This window comes from Oryctolagus cuniculus, chromosome 2 (assembly GCF_964237555.1).
Source record: "Oryctolagus cuniculus chromosome 2, mOryCun1.1, whole genome shotgun sequence".
Classification (NCBI taxonomy): Eukaryota; Metazoa; Chordata; class Mammalia; order Lagomorpha; family Leporidae; genus Oryctolagus; species Oryctolagus cuniculus.
Genome location: NC_091433.1, coordinates 148,763,286 through 148,784,525, shown reverse-complemented (window position 1 = coordinate 148,784,525; position 21,240 = coordinate 148,763,286). Strand labels below are relative to the sequence as shown.

Here is a 21,240-nt window from a genome sequence, read left to right as displayed (position 1 = left end):
TCTAAATGCACCTCAATTATTTTTCCTATGCTACTCTTCTATGCCAAAGATGCACAACAGTCCAAGCCTACATACAAGTATCTTCCAGCAGATCACTTAACCTTTCAAAATTTTAATGTTGTCTTGATTTTCCCCCTAAGAATTTTTATTTTAGTCACTTAATAGATGCATTTTAAAACAAGTCAACTTATATTTTCAATATTGTTATAACTACCAAAAGGTAGAGGAAAACTACTTTTCTCAGTTTCTAACAGATGACCAACAATAGAGTAAGATAACACAAGCAAAGGCAAACAGAGCATTTGCCTTTTGCAGATCCCAGGTTCCATTCAAATGTCAATATGCACATCAAAACCACTTGGATGCCCCACCCCAGGCTTACTAAAGCTCCACATGTGATTCTACCACTGGTGAAATGATACTGAAGATACAGTGTCACAAAACACTGCATCTAGAAACACTCTAGCTTTATTTATTATAGGAATATATATACTGTGATCTAAAAAGTAGGCAACACTCTAAAGCAGTAATCCAATCCAACACACAAAATGTACTGGAAGGCATGAGTGTATGACACCGTTAAAGATACACGTAATTCTTTCCAAATTTCTCCAAAACCTACAGTTTGTGTCCTGCATAGATTAGATAAAAATCATATACTTATGATATACTTTGGTAAGTTCCAATTAACTTCTGAAAATAAATGACACATCCTTATAAATTCCTGATATACATTTGTACTAATTAGTCAAAAAGCATTTAAAGTGGCATCTGGAGTTAGGAAGCAAAAAAACACTTCTCTAATTACCTTTGGTACATATGGATCCCAATCTATGTACCCTATATTATCTGTGGCCAACCGAGCAAAGAGATTTACTAGTTGCTGAAAGCAAACAAAAAGACAGTTAATATTTTTGTTGTTTTTAAGTGTCACAGTCAAGCTTCTTATGCATTTATTTTCAGCAATCATTAGCACAACTTAATAGTTTATGATTTCATTTTTAAAAACTTCCCAACTTAAGCTGATTCATGTCACCCAATTAAAATTATCCATTTAATTTCAACAGTTGAAATTTTTTTTAAATGAAACTAATAAAATACCACCAACAAGGCAAAGATAAAAGAAAATTTTAAGATCAAATATTCAGAAAACATTCAGCGTGTCTAGCACTATTCTAGTGCAAGTACCAAAGGAAACAAACAACAGGGTATTATACTTCATACATTTCACAATACATGAAAAAATAAATGTCTACTTCTCTAATACACCAAATAAAAAAGAATAGTCACTCCTATGAAACTGCTTCAAAATGTTCATGGAAAAAGGGAATCAGAAGGTAAGTTTCTTTCTATGTGTGTGAGCTTTTGTTTGGTACAAAATTGTTTTGAAATCCATATATAGTTTTTTCATCACACACGTCTTCCATGAACTTTTGAAAAGTGCTAATATTTATCATCAACCTAAAAAAGTATAGGAGAAAAAAACTGAATACTCACCCCCTCCCACTGTGGGAGATTTTGCACTGAAACCCAAAGGCCAATTAATTCATCAAACCAAAGTCTGAAGAAGAAAAATGTTGTTATGAATAGCAATTGATTATAGAAAGTGGTTCAAAGCCAGGTATCCTTTGTAATTTTTTAATCTATTATTCTTACTGATAACTACACAACCTAGAAAAAATAATACTCAAAGTTACAAACTTAACGGAACAAAGGACTATTTCTTGTCTGAATATTCCCTTTCCAATTTGCTTATGCTAAATCTCGTATATTAAACTTCTACTGCGTTAACTGTTGTCCAGCTCTATCAACTGTTGACAAGTTTCTCCCTCCTTTCTCTTTAAAAATAATGTTTCCTATTACTACCTATTCTCACAAGTGTCCCTTTCTTTTCTATTCCTTAAAGCCCTCATCTTTTTTGGCTTGTCATACAGTAATTATAGTCTTATATTTAAAATCTTACTTTACTGTTTTAGCTTTCACATGTTTTAAAAATAAATATAATGGCTGATTTACAAATTAAAAAAATTATCATTGCTTTACTAGTTTGTATATCTGTATTTTCTGATGTTACTTACTTAAAACCTTTATGATGAAGTTCTGGAGGAAGGGAGGTAGGAAGAAATATTTCAAAATAAGTGATGGCCTTTTGCATTGTTACATCAAAGGGGCACATTAAAGGCCGCCATTCTTCTAGCATCTCAGCTGTGGCATCCGCTGGAAAATATCTAATGAAAAGAAAGGTTTTCATGTATCTGATTATTGACTAAAGGTTCTGCAATAGCAATATACGACTGACAAAACAGAAGAGGAACGGCTTTCATAAGATATGTTACACACACACAAATGTCAAGTCAGCCCATAAGAAACACCCATTTTACAGCCGTATAATAAATACTTCATCGCATTTAGGATAATGCAAATTATCCTCTAATGTAAGGAACTTTTAAAAATACAGATTTCCTTATTTGAAAGGCAAAGTCTCAGAAATGGGGGGGGACCCCGGGGGAGAGAGACTGATAATCTTCGATCCACTGGGGCACTCCCCAAATGGCCTGATAGTTAGGGTTGGGCTAGGCAGAAGCCAGGAGCCAAAAACTCCATCCATGTCTCTCCCATGTGGATGGCAGGGACTCAAGTACTTGAGCCATCATCTGCTGTCTCCTAGGCACGTTAGCAGAGAGCTAGACCAGAAGTAGAGCAGCTGTAACTCAAATGAGCACACTGATTTGGCATGCAGGCTTTCCAAGCAGCAGCTTAACTTGCTGTACCACAACACTTGTCCCCAAGGGACTTTTCAAAAAATGTTGTAATGTTGATAAAAATACAATATTCTTTAAATCCGTTACAAACTTAAATAAGTATGGTTGCTATTTTTACTTCATTTGTGTTATGGAACTGCAATTATAAAAAAAATCTTGTCATACAGAATTGAGCCCAGGGAAGAAACAGATCATCAGTAAAGGACAAAGAGAATACCAGCTCAGAAATCTCTGGCTCCTTTGGAAAAATCATTGACTGCTACAGGACCAAAGTCCTCTCACATAACAAAGTATTGAGGATCTGGTCTTATGGACAGAAGTGTGCCTGAGTTAGGGATTTACAAAATTAAAATTCTAAGTGTGGAGGCTGGAGTTGTGACACAGTAGAATATTCCTCTGCCCGTGGTGTCGACATACCATACAGGCGCCGGTTCAAGCCCCAGCTGCTCCTCTTCCGATAGAGCTCTCTGCTATGGCCGGGGAAAACAGTAGAAGATGGGTGAAGTGCGTGGGCCCCTGCACCCACATGAGACATGAAGAAGCTCCTAGCTTCGGAATGGTCCAGTTTCGGACATTGCAGCCATTTAAGAGAGTGAACCAGTGGATGGAAGACCTCCCTCTCTGTCTCTAACTCTCTCTGTCTGTAACTTTATCTCTCAAATAAATAATAAAAAAAATTTCAAAGTGTGGGGGCTGACGTGACGTAGTGAGTAAAGCTGCCATTCCTTACAGGTGCCAGTTTGAATCCGGCTGCCCATCTTCCAATCCAGCTCCCTACTAATGCACTTAGAAAAGCAGTGAAAGATGGGCCTCTGCACCCACATGGATACCCACAGGAAGCTCCTGGATCCTGGCTTCTGCCTTGCCCAGCCCTAGTCATTGTGGCCACTAGAGAACGAACCAGCAGATGGAAGATCTCTTTCACTGTCTCTCCCCCTCTAACTCTGTCTTTCAAATAAATTAAAACAAGGGGGGCAACGCTGTGGCTTAGTGGGTAAAGCCGCCACCTACGGTGCCGGCATCCCATATGGGCGCAGGTTTAAGTCCTAGTTGCTCCACTTCCAATCTAGCTCTTTGCTATGGCCTGGGAAAGCAGTAGAAGATGGCCCAATTCCTTGGGCCCCTGCACACACATGGGAGACCCAGAAGCAGTTCCTGGCTCCTGGCTTAGGATAGGCGCAGCTCCAGCCACTGTGGCCAACGGGGGAGTGAACCAAGGATGGAAGACCTCTTTCTCCCTCTCTGCCTCTCTTTCTCTCTCTGTGTAACTCTTTCAAATAATAAATCTTAAAAAAAACACCTAAGTATGCACTTACACACAAAGCAAAAGTAAACAAAAAGAACATAGGTGTATAATTACTAAGCGCACCTTAAAAGGTTTAAATTAAGGAAGAGCATATGAGAAATTCTAATTATTTTCCAAGGAAGTTGAGAAGTCCCACCAAATCACTTAAAGGTTTGGACTATATGCATTATTAACTAACTGTATCTTCAAACATTTTTGTTAACTAAAATCACTCTTCACTCTTTCACATGAAAAACAAAATTACATTTCTAGAAATTCATCTGTTGGCTTACGACTCAAGTTAGATGTTAAGCCTCTTAAGAACAGAAAAATCTTATATCCTCAAGACATCTGTACATAGCACCAAAGGTCAGTTAAGAAGTATCCGATTATTAAATAGCTTATTTTTTTAAGCAAATGCGACTCATAAGCATATAAAGAAAGGGCTTTCCATTTTCAAAAGAACTTATTGCATCTAAAAGTAGGAAAACAGTCATACAACAGCCTGAAGACAATAAAACAGTTCAAGTATATAAAATTGGACTTTAATTCAAGTTATATTCTATCTACAGTAATCTTTAAAAGAATGAGATTTATTTAATAAAGTAAAAAATCCAACTGAAAGAGAAAAAAACTATGAACTACCTTCTTGTCACTGTTCATGTTTTAATGCCATACCCATAATGCTCATTTTGAAAAATACTTTGTACCTGATTAATAATACTCAAGGAAAACCTTTTGATCATATGTAAATTAAAATATTCTTACTTTAATAAAGGGTGAATTAAATGTTTTTAGATGTGTAAGTCCAAAAAAAATCAGTTCAAGAGCTGGAAATTGTGCTGTGCTCAGTGTCTAATGTCACAATGTCAGGAAGTGTTTATACCTTTAACTTCCTCTTCAAAGCACACTAAAGATAAGGAAAAGCCCCCAGAAAATTAAAAGTGTATAAATTGAGAAGCTACTTACGGTCGACAGCTTTTCACGAGTGTTTTGAGAACATTTTCTACAGAACTGGGGGGGGAAAGCCATTTGATAAATTAGATCAATGTATTTAAAGAACATCAAATACAAGTAATGAATATCTCTAAGATACTCTCACACACTCATACATTAACTGTTTATGTATAACCATCTTCCTCTTTCTTACAGACCCAACTACCAACAGTTAACTACCTAAACCCTTTAATCTACTCTTTCCTTTCCCTTAATTTTGCTCATTCTCTGGTATGAAAAAATATGACATAAGGAAAAGGACAAATTACTTTCAATCTCTTCAAAGTAGGCAACAATCCAAAGATGAAGCATGCTCAGTGGCTTAAAATGTCAAGTAGTAATTTTTATTATAGTGCTTCCACATCAAAACACAAACTGGAGACATACCAAATTCTGGTATGCTTCTATCAGTAACTGTCATAAATTAGTTTCCATAATTAATTGACAAGAGTTCTATAATACTCCAAGGCACTGCCCACAGTAATATTTCAAAGGGCAAGAGACACTTCTTCGACCAGTTACTTACAAAGTTAGTTAAGTAACATTAAAAACTACAGATTATTTTCCAGCATACAAGTACCTTGGTGAATATACAAGACCAAAAACGTGTACGAATTCATTCAACATTTCTGTTCTAGTAAATAGGCCAATGTGTACTGATTTAAATACATGGCCGATTTTTAAATAAATGGGACTACTTACAGTATGATATATGAGGGAAAAAAAAACACCCTAAATTTCACAAAAAGGGGGGGAGGGGAGCAGTTAATTTTCAAGCAGTGTTCCAACCTGACCCTTTCTGTAAGCTTCTTGAAATTCTAAAGTCCAGAAATCTATTCAACTTCTTTGAAAGCTTAAAGAACTAAACTGCAAAGGAATTCCAAAAACACAAAGCAAACTCAATACAAGTAATCAATATGTTCTATAACCAAGAGAGCTAAATATAATCTCATTTTTCGAGTAATGGGAATCCTCTTTAATTTCAAAACTATTCAGAGAAAAGTTAACTGAAGAGGAAACCAACAATTCATGAGATGAATTCTGAATAAAAACATGACCATCATGTAGCATTTTCTCTGATCAGAGAGATGTTCCACTGTCTCACAGAAAGTTAAGCAAGTCAGAAATATGGTTTACAGAACATCTATGTTTGCTCAGAAAAGGAGGCAAATCTCTCTCCACCTACATTTAAAGTTCCCTAAAAACCATGGCTACAGTTTTTACTTCTGGGTATTTCCAAAGTGCTTATAACAAGGCTATCTGTTCTTTTAGATTCTGTAATTCATTTGTCTCTTGTTATACTCAGTAAACAATTTCCATCAGGGCAACAGAGCCCAGGATCTTGGGTCTTCTTTTAGTCTTTTTGACTGAAGAACCCCATTTAATAACAAACTATGCAGGCAAGGTTTAAGAGCCATCTATTTCCAAAAGAAATGACAGATACAGATCAATTTAAATGCAGATTTTAAAAATGTAACTCTAAAATGGCAAACTGTCTTTCCAATAAGCAGGAGACCAATAATTCTACTACTTTCTAATGTTTGTGTTCACATTAACTTTACATTTGGTTTGCTGATTCTCTGGCAACTTTTTTGAGAAAAAGCTACACAGAAAACTTGTTCTTGCCACTAACTGACTTCCCTGAATCAATAAATGATTCTAGAAAGCAAGTCACAAAAGGCCGTGGAGCTACATGTTTTCTCCAATTCCCTTCACTCTTTAGAAGAACAGAAAGTTAATTTTAACACTTGATAGTATCACTTCACTCATTAGAGAACTAGAGTTATGTGGGAATGTGTTTTAGTTCATCTAAATGAAGTCAATTCAACCCCTTCTTATATATAAGGCCTGTACCATTGGATTTATGTTCTTTATCCAGAAAAGGGTACAATCTCTCTAACCTGTGATATCTGTATAGTGACCTTTTGTGATTCTTGTAATCTCTCAAGATGAAGGGAACAATGTTTCTGTTTAAAAATAAAATAAAAGGTTAAGGCTAGATGCTACCAGATCATATTTCTCTAATTTTTAGAGGGAATGAATAATCACTATACACTTTCCAATTTTTGGAGATTCATAATAAAAAAAAAAACTGATAACAATTTAAGATACCTTTTTTTTTTTAAATCAAAAGGGATCTACAGAGTGACTAGTCTTTGGATGAGTTTTCTCATACTCTATTTCCCGTTCAAAAAAGTAATGGTAAGTTGAAAAAGAAAGCCATGGCAGAGCATGCAATGGTTAAGTTTGGCTTAGAATCAGACAGATACGAATTTGAATGCCAGTTTTGCTCTTTCTAGCAGTACAGTTAGAGCTGTTTTTTTCATCATAAGGGGTAATAATAACATTCACCTTTCAGAGTCATTAGAAAAATTAAATGATAATGTAAATATAGCAGTTACATGGTCCAGAACTAAGCACAATAAAATTTAACAATTATTTCATGCTTAACCAAAATAAACTGTACATAATTTCCTTAAAAACTGAAAATTTGTGCTCACTTTCTTTTTACATGGTAATGCCTATGAGAAGCTATTAATTTATGATTCAGGAAATTCTGCTCCAACCACTCTCCTTTGAAGGGCAGAAAATGAGTTTTTGTCCCAGTTCTTAACTTCTTGTTCCAGTTTTAATCAAGGACTGTGTGAATTTTCCTCTCTGAACCTTATGATAACATTCCTTTTGTGGTTAATAAGTAAATGCCAATACATAGCAGAGAAGCCTAGTGAAAGCCAATGGCCTTAGTCTCCAGTTACTAAGATACTGGATTTCCTTGGCCCAAAACAAAATTTCAGAATACTCATATTTGCTTTATCATAAACTGACTGGGAGGCTGTAACAGTGGGATGTTCTGTATGTAACTGCTTTAATCCCTTATAATTTAATGGCAACTGCTTATACATTATTTTCTTTAAAGTTTGTGGCAAACACCTTACCTAACAGTCAGCTTTACTTGCTTTCTCTAAATCTAAACAAATCCACCGTAATTTAGTCAAACATTATCCACCTCATATCTAATCTTTAAAATCCAGTATTATCCAATTTAATTAGCAAGTAGTCATTTTCCATAGCCACTTGACTCAAAATCAGGGTCAAGATAATTTCATTAAAGAAAAGTACAAATAAGGTGCAACAATATCAACACTGATACACCATTAACATTGCTTTTTTTCATCATTTAAATTAATTAAATTATCTCTATGGCAAATAAAGAAATTATAATTATCCTTACCATTCATGTAAACAGCATGTGTAACTACTTTAAATGACAAGCATGATCTTTGAACTATTTTTAAAAAAAAGTTAGTTTTTTTTAAGATTATCCTAGCATAGACACAATTTTTACATGAAACACCATCAAAATCATGAATAAAAAAACCAACCACATATTTTCTAATTTCCAAATAAAAGCACAATATTTTAGAAGTAAATACAATCCTTTTTAAACATTAAAAATCACTATAAATACATTAATCATTGTTTATAAACAAAACAACCATAAAAACTATTTTAAGTTTTAAAACTTCCAAATGTACTCGGAAAAATGACTTTAATCATTTCGGTATTTCATTAAACTTTGTACCTATCATCCATGAGCTGCTGTAACTTAAGCTCAGCAACGTGGCCCTGCATGTCAAGAAACCAGAGATTCGGATGTCATTTCCAAGGGGTAAGCAGGGAAGGGGAGGACAAAGGATTTAATTTGTATCTTACATTTAAGAGCACCAGTTCAAATGGCTCTTGGAAGGACCAGGATAGAAACAAATGCCATCAAGAATAAGTCCCAGAAAAAGGAAATATCAAATTTCTCTAAAGGCAGATTAACAGGAAAAATAAAGAGTATAATACTGTATACCCTCAGAAATACATGTAAAAGAAATATAAAATTTTAAAATGACTTTTAAAAACAGTAAATCCAAACTGTATTCATGATGAAAATATGTAGACCCTTAATGTAAAATAACAAAAATTAAATTGGCAGTGCTAACATGATAAATTTATACAAAGGGATTCAAACTAAATTGTCTTTGCCCGTCTTTGAAAGCATCATTCCCCCCAACACTGTTAGTAGTAATACTCTACATTACTAATTACTAATGTGTATACATTAGTATACTTGTAACTTGCAGTATGCTACCTAAAATAGTGTATAGGACATTGCTTTTATGAAATAAAACCATGCCCAAAAGACTGATGTGCTTCTTTTACGAAGTAAACAATATCAATTCCTAGATTGCTAGTGTCAAGTTCCAATCATTTATCTCCTTTTAATTTTTGTTTTTTCTACTGAACAAAAAGCTCTATAAACAATTCTTTCTCCAGTAGAAACTAGAAACATACAGGAAGAATGACCAGGGTCTTTTGACCCAGAGAGAAAAGAACCAAGGAATAAGGAAAGAAGAGGAGGAAAAAAAGAAAAGGAGGGTTAAGACAAGGGGAAGAAAAAGGAAAGGGAGTAGGGTAAAAGGAAGAAACTTGATAATCCTTACACCAAACAACAGAACAAGCTTCCAAAATCATGTTGAAATGCATAGCATACTAAAGGCACATGAGTGTAAGACTTGAAAGACTTAAATGAAGTAGCCTTTTCACTTGATTATAAAAACAGTATTCCAAAAATACTGTTCTAAATAATATTCCATACCGGCGCGCTGGGGCCGGTGCATCGCGCTGATCCGATGGCAGGAGCCAGGTACTTATCCTGGTCTCCCATGGGGTGCAGGGCCCAAGCACTTGGGCCATCCTCCACTGCATTCCCTGGCCACAGCAGAGAGCTGGCCTGGAAGAGGGGCAACCGGGACAGAATCCAGCGCCCCGACCGGGACTAGAACCTGGTGTGCCGCCGCCGCAAGGCGGAGGATTAGCCTAGTGAGCCGCAGCGCCGGCTGTCCCTACTGTTCTAAAACGCGTTAGAATACACCTAAGAAGAAAATACTCAAAAACATGAGTTTTAAAAACGTCATATTAAATGGCTCTTTAAAAACTAATGAGATTTTTTAAATAAAATGCTCATAAAAAGTCATAATTTTATCCCTTAACTATGAAAGCTTAATGCTGTATCAGTGATCTAAATAGAATTTTAGGTAGAATAGTATAAATTTTTGTAGTTATTTTCTTTTAGAAATTCAGTGAACAGAGAATCACTCTGAGGAACAAGGAAGAAAAAGTATTAATATATGGTTCCCCAAGCAGTTCCTCTAATAATTCCACAGAAGAACCAAGACTGTTTAAATTCAAAGCAAGCACAACAAGAATAAAAAAAAAAGTCAAACTTTCAAATGCAAAATTTTATAATTATTTATGAAGTAATCTAAATGGAAGTAAGGTAGCAGATATTTTTTCCAAAAAGGGATGTAAAATTTGATAAGAGGCTAACAGAAAACTAAAGAAAATTAATAAATAATTATAGTCCTGAAAAAAGTTTTAAGTACTTTCTTCATTCTTTTTTTCAGAGACACCATGTTTCTCAATCTGTCCTAGAGTTCTGCCTCTTACCGACCAAAAGCCCCCTTAAAATTATTTCCAGATTCACAGTATCCATTCTGATCCCTTCAAGTTGGAACTATTTATTATCATTTGAAAGAGACTGCCTCAACAGAGCTGCCCTTCAACAAGTGTACTCTATATAGTGAAGGCACATGGCCTATGTGTGAAATACTCCAAGCCAACAGACTACTATGGTCACTGGTTAATCTTCTGAGAGCATCAATTTTAGTCAGATATCTATAAGGAAGATATTTCTACTCAAAGAATTACCTAATAAGCATACTACAGATACGAATATTTAAGGTAAAATATGAATTTTCCAAGAAATTTCTCTAATCAGGAACTCTTCAGATCATAGCTCAGAGCTCTGGGGAAAGGAAAGGTTAATTAAATGGCAAGTTTGAGAAGTAGTACAGGGAAAAGAATAGTCATTGGAAATGAGAAGATCTGGAAGTTACAGAATGAAAAACAAAGAGCCAGAACAATAAAAAAAAGTTAGGGACTGATTGTGCTCGCTTCGGCAGCACATATACTAAAATTAGGGACTGATTAATGATGTAGAAAACCTTTGACTACAGAGATATAAGAGGTGGCAAATTCAAGAGCTTCAAATCACACATAAGGAAACTTCTTGGAAATACTTGTTTAAGGGGTATTTTTAAGTATCATGATTGAGGAGGGCTCAAATGACCTTTAGATATCCTGCAATTCATGTAATAGGCCCACACAACAGCAACAACAAACGGTAAGACTTTCAAATGTCCCATTGGACATTTTTAAAGAAAATTCTGAACCTAAAAATAACTGCTTCAAATATAAAGTAGTTTTAATAGACACTGAGTCATCTAGGAATGCTACTAACATGTCAATCAAGGGAAAACTGTACTGTGCTTTCTTTGAAAACTTTACCTGGAGTTATTCACTGTTTCTGAAAAATCACATAATCAGGGCAATGGCAACTGAAATACTTGATTTGCCAGTACCATAGCTCTCTGCATAAGTAGTTACTCCATACAATCATGTAACTACAACTGAAGATTGTCTTAATAGTTTTAGAACCAGGTGTCATTAAATTAGCATCAGCAGCACAGACACAAAATATGATGTCATAGAACTTCATTACTAAAATGCTTCATGTTATTGCTGTCCCTTTCTGGTACAGCATCAAAAAGCAATTTATCGGGGCCGGCGCTGTGGCGCAGCGGGTTAAAGCCCTGGCCTCCCATATGGGCGCCAGTTCTAGTCCCAGCTGCTCCTCTTCCGATCCAGCTCTCTGGGAAAGCAGTGGAAGATGGCCCGGGTCCTTGGGCCACGGCACCCCTGTGGGAGACCCAGAAGAAGCTCCTGGCTTCAGATCAGCACAGCTCTGGCCGTTGCAGCCAATTTGGGAGTGAACCAGTGGTTGGAAGACCTCTTTCTGGTAATTGAAAATGAAACGTGATGAAGGGCGGGATGGGAGAGGGAGTGGGTGAGGGGAGGGCCACGGTAAGGAGGGAGGTCGGGGTGGGGGAAGCCACAACAATACAAAAGATACATTTTATATTCTACTTAAAACTATTGGTTGAACTCTAATTAATACACAATTACTCATAGGTGTTTAATTAATGCTATAACTAGTACTCAAATAGTATTTTACACTTTGTGTTTCTGTGTGGGAGCAAAATGTGGAAATCATTACTTAACATACGCTAAATTGATCTTCTGTATATAAAGATAATTGAAAATTAATCATGATGTGAAGGGGAAGGGGAGAGGGAGTGGGAGAGGGGAGCGTTGTGGGTGGGAGGGAAGATACGGGGGGGCGGGGGGGAGAGGCTATTGTGGTCCTTAAGCTGTACTTTGGAAATTTATGCTTAAAAAAAAAAAAAAAAAAAACCTCTTTCTTTGTCTCTACCTCTCTCTGTAACTCTGTCTTTCAAATAAATAAAATAAATCTTAAAAAAAATCAATTTATGCTGTGAAAATCTTATGTTGATATCATGTCTTTACTTCAGCATTGCTTGTTAGTTTCAAATCATACTTTAAAGAAGGTTCAGTCAATTCAATCCATGTCACACTCCCTGCAGCACAATTACTATTCAAAAGGAATCTTTGTAACAAAGCTAATATATCAACTCTGGGTTTTTTCTAACAAATATTTGGAAAAGCATGTTTGCATATGTTACCATTCACTTTCATAACACATTTTCGCTATTTTTAGGGCTGAAATGAGTTTCTGTGTTTCAACATATGAAACCTGCAGAAAATAAATTACTTCTGATACTACTTCTTGTTTTTTCTTAAAAAAATATTGATTTACTTATTTGAAACTCAAAGTTACAGAGAAATAGAGGGAGAGACAGATCTTCTATTCGCTGTTCACGCCCCAGATGGCAGCAACAGCCAGGGTTGGGCAAGGCCAAAGCTAGGAGCCAGGAGCTTCTTCCAGGTCTCCCACATGGTTGGCAGGGGATGAAGTAGTTGGGCCATCTTCTGCTGCTTTTCCCAGGCCATTAGCAGAGAGCTGGATAGGAAGCAGAGCAGCCAGAACTCGAACCAGCGCCCTTACAGGATGCTAATGTTACAGGCGGCGGCTTACCCGTTACGTTATAACTCTGGCCCTTTGATCACTCTACTTCTGACCATTGTCCAAAACCCAACTAGCACCTCAGTTTAGGATCACCTACAGTCATTTTTTTGCCTTTTATATTCATATAATTTCACTTTTCACAACTTATCTATGACCAGAAAATATTTTAAAGTCTGCCATCTGCAATCATTTTCAAAATATCCCATGGTAAGGGACAGACTGCTGATTTAAGTGAAGTCTGACATTTAATCATGAAGTGAACTGGAAAGGCTACAAGAAATAATGAAGCAGTATAAATATGTGTAAGATTGAGAAACAAAGCACCAGAAAAAAAATTTTTAAAGGCTTAATTTATAAAAGAAAAAAAGGAAATTAACACAGGCATATAAAATAAGGTGCTATTCAGGAAATGGGTATATAAGTATATGACAAACAGTTCTAGAGAGCAAAACCATAAAATCAAAGAAAAAATTGCCCAAAAATAAATTTTACACATTTAAGACATTTTAAGACAAATTTATTAAGATTAATAAAATTAAGAGCTAGAGAGCAACTGGTTGGAATCCCTGTTAACAGAGAGAAACAATATTTAACAGTCAAGTATGAAAACACTATTAATGAAAAAAAGGCAAAAAATTATGTTATATGCTATGTATTCAGAATAAAGTATTAAACATGGAGCAGGCCTTTAGCCTAAGCAGCTAAGGTGGCTGCATCCCACATCAGACTGCCTAGGTTAGATTCACAGCTCTGATTCCTGATTCCAACTTCCCACCAATGCATATTCTGGGAGGCAATGGTGATGGCTCAAAGTAATTGGATTCCTGTCATCCCAAGAGGAAATGGGGCTCCTGGCTCAAGCCCCAGTGTGGTCCCAGCTACCCCAGGCCTTTAGGCAGTAAACCAGCAGATAAGAGCTCTCTCTCAAAATAAAAAGTAAAATAAAATGCAAAAATACTAAATATATAAAACTTAGAGATCTTGAAGGGGCAGGATATATGTCTAAGAAATAATCAGTAAGAAATTTATAGTCTAAACTTACCAGAAAATAACATAAACCAAGGGCTGTGCATTTTAACAGTTTATGTTCTAAAAATGTTAATCAGAGAAACTGATGCTTCTGTAACGTAGAGTATAAAACCTCTGTGATGTGGGTGCCCCTGGAATATGCAAGCTCCTTTTTTTGAAATATTCATTTTACTTTAAGAGTGAAAACACATGTGGATATATAATGCAGAACACCAAATGTGCACTACTGATAATGTCAAAAAGTAGATTTCACACAAAAATCCTGTCCTTTCTTTGGCCGGTATCTCTGTTAGAGATAACCTGGTAGGAAACCTTGCAAAGTACATCTTCAAATATACTTTAAAAGAGGGTAACAAACTGTCTTAGTAGTCAAGTCACAGAGAAAGGAATACATTAAAATATATATTTGTTTGCTTATTTCAAACAACCTATTATTTTTCAGTCATCATCAATTCCCTAAAACTATCATGTACTCTCAAAGAAGTACTTTACATGAAAACGCTTACTTAGGAAACCAATTTAATCCCAGGTGCTCTGTCTTGGAATATAATATTCTTTCCACCATGTCATAAAGTGGTCTCCATGGTAACTCCAAGTCATCTCTTGAAAGAAGTTCCTTTTTCCTATTTTTAAGAAAAGGGAATATATATGAATGTGTATGTGCAAAGATATGTGTACATCATACATAATATACAGGGAGGACAGCAAAATACTGCTGCTCATCACAACAGGTTTTGTTTTTCCCCATCCACATCCACCCACTGGTACAACATGTTATTAGGAAGAACAATGCTCCAGATTCCTGTTGCTGCTCAAATGTCAAAGAGCACCAGGTAAAAGGAGGAATTAAATTTGTGCCACCAATACAACAAATTTCTTAGTTTCTCATACTATAGAGTACTTGATATTTCTAGCAATGTGATGGATACAAACAAAACATCAAGATCCTTGTCTTCTCAAAGAACTATAACCTACATGAGGGAAATAATTAGCATAAAGAAAACAAACATATAATTCCGTTTGTGCTAAAGAGAAAACTTCATGGAAAAGATGACATTTTAATTAAATGGTGACATATAGAGTTTTAATTACATGTGGTAAGAATACACACAATTAAATATGTGATGATGCAATCTACTTCCAAATTAGCCACTTGGTACTTGGTCTTCTTGCCAAATACTTAGCTCTCATCTAAAACCTTGAGAAACAAAAAACTTTAAGAGAAATCATAGGAAACAGACTTACTTCAACAAATTGATCAAGAGACGGGCAAATCCCTGCATCATGCTGATTTCCAGTTTTGGAATTGATACCAGCTCATACAATAACTTAATAAAAAGAACATGATCTTCTTTGCTAAATTTTCTCCCATAAAGTCGAATATATCTGCAAGAGAAATGGACATAGCCTTTTAAAAACATATGATGACATATCTATGCTCACTGTAATGTTTTCCACAACAGCTCTATATGGAATCAACCTACTAACTATGGAGGGATGAATGGGTAAAGAAAATGTGATATATGATATGCAATACTATGGATTATTCAGCCTTTTTTTTAAAAAAAAAAAGGAAAAAAAAGAAAATCCTGTCAAATGCTACAACATGGATTGATCTTGAACAAAATAAAACAATCCCAAACAAATATGGCATGGTTCTATTTATATGAGATATCTAAAGTATTCAAACTATTAGAAACAAAGTAAAATAAAATAGTACCTGCCAAAGGCTTGGGAGGGGAAGGGAAGAGGGAATTGTTACTCAACTAGCATAGAGTTAATCATGCAAAATAAAGTTTTACAAAAGTCTACAAGAACGTATCTACAGTTAACAATACACTTAAAAATTGTGGAAAGGGGAGGGGACACAAGTATTGCAGCATAACAGTTATGCCAAATGCTTGCGTCCTGTGTTCAGTGCCTGAGTTTAAATCCCAGCTTCAGCGGCCAGCGCCATGGCACGCTAGATTAATCCTCTGCCTGTGGCGCCGGCATTCCATATAGGTGCCGGTTCTAGTCCTGGTTGCTCCTCTTCCTGTCCAGCTCTCTGCTGTGGCCCAGGAAGGCAGTGGAGAATGGCCCAAGTGCTTGGGCCCCTGCACCTGCGTGGGAGACCAGGAAGAAGCACCTGGCTCCTGGCTTCGGATTGGTGTAGCTCCAGCCGTTGTGGCTACTGGAGAGTGAACCAACAGATGGAAGACCTTTCTCTCTATCTCTCCCTCTGTCTGTAACTCTACCTGTCAAATAAATAAATAAAATCAAGAAAAAAAAAAAAAGAAAAACTGTTCAAAAAAAGAAATCCCTGCTTCACTTTCAATCCAGCTTCCTGCTAATTTGCACCCTGGGAAGCAAGAAGTGGTAGCTCAAATACTTGGGTCCCTGCCACCCACATGAGAGATCTAGATGGAGTTCCAGGCTCCTGGCTTCGGCCCAGCCTAGCCCCTGCTGTTGTGAGCATTTGGTGAGTGAACCAGCAGACGGAAGATCAACTGATCTTTCTCTCTCTCTCTCTCTGTCACTCCACCTTTCAAATAAATAAATAAATCTTTTAAAAAATGCATCAGGTTACTTAGAATCTTGAAATACAGCAGGTTACATAATCTTTAAAATTTGTTTCCAACAATTCATAATTATAATAAAATTATTACTAAAAATAGCTTAATATTTTATCTCAAAATTACACACATTTTTAATCTTTGTGAATCAACTACAAGCAATTTAAAAATAAGGCATCCCAAAATGCAAAAATAACTAATCACGGCACATTTAAAAATTCAGAAGTAGTTAACTCAAATTTTATTTTAAACAAATTACTGGATACTTAAAATCACAAACCCCTTTGAAGAGGCTCATTTTATAGACAGATAAGTCAGCAGAAATCAAAGTATTACTATTCCTTATGACTTTTTTTTTTTTTTTGGACAGGCAGAGAGACAGTGAGATGGAGAGACAGAGAAAGGTCTTCCTTTTCTGTTGGTTCACTCCCCAAATGGCCAGCGCGCTGCGCCGATCTGAAGCCAGGAGCCAGGTGCTTCCCCCTGGTATCCCATGTAGGTGCAGGGCCCAAGGACTTGGGCCATCCTCCACTGCCTTCCTGGGCCACAGCAGAGAGCTGGACAGGAAGAGGAGCAACCAGGACAAAATCCAGTGCCCCAAGTGGGACTAGGACCCGGGGTGCCGGCGCCACAGGTGGAGGATTAGCCAAGTGAGCCGTGGCGCCGGCCTATTCCTTATGATTTTAAACACTCTCCCAACAGCTAACAACAAATTAAATTTATGTTTAATTTTGAAAATTAGGGCATGGTTTTCTACATTCCTGAAATTTCTCAAAATTCTTAGTCCATGAAGAGCAGTCTTTATTTCCTCCAGCTATTCTGAATTTATTCAGCTCCTTTTGTCACTTAAAGGTATAACCCCATAATCTCACTTTAGTAAAAATACTGAGATCACACAGAACAAGACGAACAGTGACAAGACTTGGATCTGATTTGGACTCAGCCAGCAATAATTACTGTCAAAGTTTCACAGCCGATGGGACTGGAAAAGCAAACAGATTAGCGAAAACAGTATGTGAAGGTCCTACACACAGGGCTGCTGCCATAGATATTGTAGGCTGTTGAACAAACATGGTGCAGTCTCTCAAGTCTCCTGCTCAACTTCACTCTAAATTTAGGAGTGAAAGCTAGAATCATTTGAAAGTTAAACTCTTAAATGAGAACTATCTCCTCAAAAAGCAGTAGATATTTTTAACATAAAAAGAAGAGTTCAAAGAAATATGCTCTGCTCTCAGTGGCTGTTTCTGGCCTTGCCAAGATTCCAGATACCCCTGGAATCATTCCTGCATTCTTCCCCATGGAAAGCATAACAATAACTAAAACTAAAGAAACACCACTCTAAGAAACTGAAATAACAGCCACAGCACACTGCAATATTGCAGTAGATAGGTAACACACGAAGGACATAAAATCCACAAAGCTCAAAGCACGTGGCATAATAGGTAAAGCTGCTGGCATCCCATGTGGGTGCCAGTTTGAGCCCTAGCTGCTCCACTGATGTGCCTGGGAAAGCAGCAGAACATGGCCCAAGTGCTTGGGCCACCCACATGGGAAATCCAGAAGAAGCTGCTGTCAAATGGCTTCAACCTGGCTCACCCCTGGCTGTTGTGGTCATCTAGGGAGTGAACCACCAGATGGAAGGTATCTCTCTCTCCCCCACTCTAACTCTGCCTTTCAAATCTCTAAAAGACAGAGAGATAGACAAAAATGGGACTAGAAACTGGAGTATAGATTTATCTTTAGGGAGTAAAATGTGGTCAAAGGATCAAGGGCAAATACTAACATGCAAATTATTGGAATACAACTTTGATCTACTGCATCAAAAATCCTTGGAGTGTTAAGTCTCAGTAAAGCTATTTCTTTAAAAAAAAAATTCTAAAAAGAGACTAACAATCTCCATTTTTTTATGCTCCAGTCTGATTTTTCTGTATATTTAAATTGAAAATTTCTGAACTATTTTTTTTTCTAAAGATTTATTTACTTGAACAGAGTTGGGAGAGGGAAAAGGAAAATGAGAGGGGGAGAATCAACCTTCCAGCTACTGGTTCACTCCCAAGATGGCCTCACCAGCCAGGACCAAGCCAAACAGAAGCCAGGAGCTTCATCTGCATCTCCCAAATGGGTGGCAGGAACTCAAGCACTTGGGCTATCTTCAGCTGCTTTTCCCAGGCCATTAGCAGGGAGCACAGAGCTGGATCAGAAGTCGAACAGCTGGGACTCAAACTGTTACCTATGTGGGATGCTGGCTACCCTACAATTCCAGCCCCCAGAACTTTATTTACAGATGGTTCATTCCCTTCTCCAACTAATTTTGACATGAAGTTTTAGGACTAAAGATTACTATTAGGTCTCCCAAAGTATTTAAAAAAAATCTCAATAACAGCTATGATTAACTTCTGAAGAGAATATTTCTTAAACTACTCAGAATATGCAGATGACAAGTTCATCCCCCACAGGAGGAAAAAACAGTAAGAGATAACACAAAATCATTCCAAGCATCTCCAGTTGCTTCCTCCTCACAACCTTACAGTATATTAACCAAATGCTTTAATTTTAAAATCTTACATATTTTAAAAGCAAAGAGACAGGAGCCAGTGCTGTGGCGTAAAGCTGCAGCCTGCAGTGCCAGTATCCCATATGGGCACAGATTCAAGACCTGACTGCTCCACTTCCAATTCAGCTCTCTGCTATGGCCTGGGAAGGCAGCAGAGGATAGCCTTTCAAATAAAATCTTAAGGAAAAAAAAAAAAAAAAGGAAAGAGACAAGAAAGGAGGTAGGGAGAGATAACTCCCATTTGCAAGATTACTCCTCAAATGCTAGCAACAATCAGGGTGGGGACAGGCCAAGAGGCCAGGAACTTAATCTCAGTCTCCCACGTGAGTAACTGGGCTTCAACCACTTGAATAATCATCACCTGCTGCCTCACAGGGCATGCAAAGGAGCAGCAGTCAGGAGTAGAGTTGGAACAAGATCCAATGTGGAATGCAGGCATCCCAAAGACTTACCTAAGTGCCCTCCCCACATGACTTAATTTTAAATCAAGAAATACAGTGGTGTATCAGGAGCAGTAATTATTTAATAAAATAGGTAGTGCTAGCAGATATTTTTCTAATATACATCCTGAAAGTAGTTTATTACAACTTACAAGAAAATTTAAAGTAAAAATAAAAAGTTACAACATGAATCAAACTAAGATACAGAGCTTGGCTAGGAGCCAAAACTCATGGTTTCTACTACAAGCTTTGTCATTTACCAGCTGTTTTACTTCAAGGCAATCAACAGGTTTCTAAAGCTCTAACAATACCCATCAACAGAGAAACATAATTTGAGAGCACATTAAAACTTTATGAAACATGCTAAGACATACTTAGCAGTAGTATTTAGTCTTAAATAGAAAGCTTTATTTTGGACAGTCTGACCCAAAAAATGAAAAAAGGAATTTCAGTTTGAAAAAAATCAAAAATCCAGAATTGTACTACTATTTAAATTATATATCTTATACAGATACATGAATCATCTTTCAAAAAACCCTCCATCTAGCAATATATTCTAAGTAAGTAATTCAGAATATTGAAGTCAAAAATCTCAGAGAAATTCAATGTACAATAAAAAAAAAAGTAGGGGAGGAACATTTAGCTTAACAGTTAAGATGCCTGCATTTCCTACTGACCCAGGTTTGATACCTGGTTCCTTACTCCAGCTTTCCACCAATGTAGCACCTGGAGGCAGCAGTGATAGAGCAAGTAACTGGATTCCTGCCACTCACATGGAAGACGCAGGTGAAGATCCCAGGTCCTGGCTTTGGTCAAACCCACTTTCAGCCACTGTGGGCAACTGAGGAGTGAAGCAGCAGATGGGAGAACTAGCACACACTGGTTGGCTAGCTCACTCTCTGCCTCTCTCTACTCAAATAAATGATTTTTGGGGGCAGGTGTCTGGCCTAGTGGTAAGCCATGGTTTAGAATGAACACATTCCAAATTGGAGCACCTGGGTTCAATGCCTACCTCTGGCTCCAGACTCTGGGCTTCCTGCTAATGTGTTCCCTGAGAGGCAAGAGTGATGGTTCAAGTAATTGGGTTCCTGACATTCACATGGGAGAGCTGGACTCCTGGCTCCTGGCTTCCATCCTAGCAAGGGAAGTTGCATGCACTGGGGAGTAAACCAGTTGGTAGATATAGATAGTAACAAGTGGATGGGAGCTCTACATGCTCACTTGCTGGTTCACTCTCCCAAATGAATAAACAACTAATCCTTTTAAAGACACATGTGAAAATTTTGAGCTTATAAAAAACTATAGGGACCAGCACTGTGGCGTAGTAGGTAAAGCCACTGCCTGCAGTGCCGGCATCCCATATGGGCGCCAGTTTGGGTCATACTTCCGATCCAGCACTCTGGTACGGCCTGGAAAGCAGAAGACGGCCCAAGTCCTCGGGGCCCTGCACACGCATGGGAGACACAGAAGAAGCTCCTGGCTTCGGATCAGCACAGCTCCGGTGTTGCAGCCAATTGGGGAGTAAACCAGCAGATGGAAGACCTCTCTCTTTCTGCTTCTCCT

The 21,240-nt window shown here is 37.2% G+C and overlaps 1 protein-coding gene across 6 annotated transcripts in view; it reads right to left on the bottom strand.

Moving 5' to 3' along the window:
- The window catches only part of PSME4 (proteasome activator subunit 4), a 101,612-nt gene that overhangs the window by 65,525 nt on the left and 14,847 nt on the right, over window positions 1-21,240 (bottom strand). For 3 of the 6 annotated variants that reach the window (XM_051842889.2, XM_051842887.2, XM_051842886.2), the window contains exons 2-8: window positions 15,374-15,514; window positions 14,635-14,751; window positions 6,945-7,010; window positions 5,017-5,061; window positions 2,079-2,228; window positions 1,498-1,561; window positions 809-883 (exon numbers count right to left, since the gene is read on the bottom strand). In XM_051842889.2, the coding sequence (XP_051698849.1) occupies window positions 809-883; window positions 1,498-1,561; window positions 2,079-2,228; window positions 5,017-5,061; window positions 6,945-7,010; window positions 14,635-14,751; window positions 15,374-15,514 (658 nt within the window). The remainder of the gene's footprint in view (window positions 1-808; window positions 884-1,497; window positions 1,562-2,078; window positions 2,229-5,016; window positions 5,062-6,944; window positions 7,011-14,634; window positions 14,752-15,373; window positions 15,515-21,240) is intronic. The other 3 variants (XM_070069122.1, XM_070069121.1, XM_051842888.2) reach the window with 1 other exon arrangement.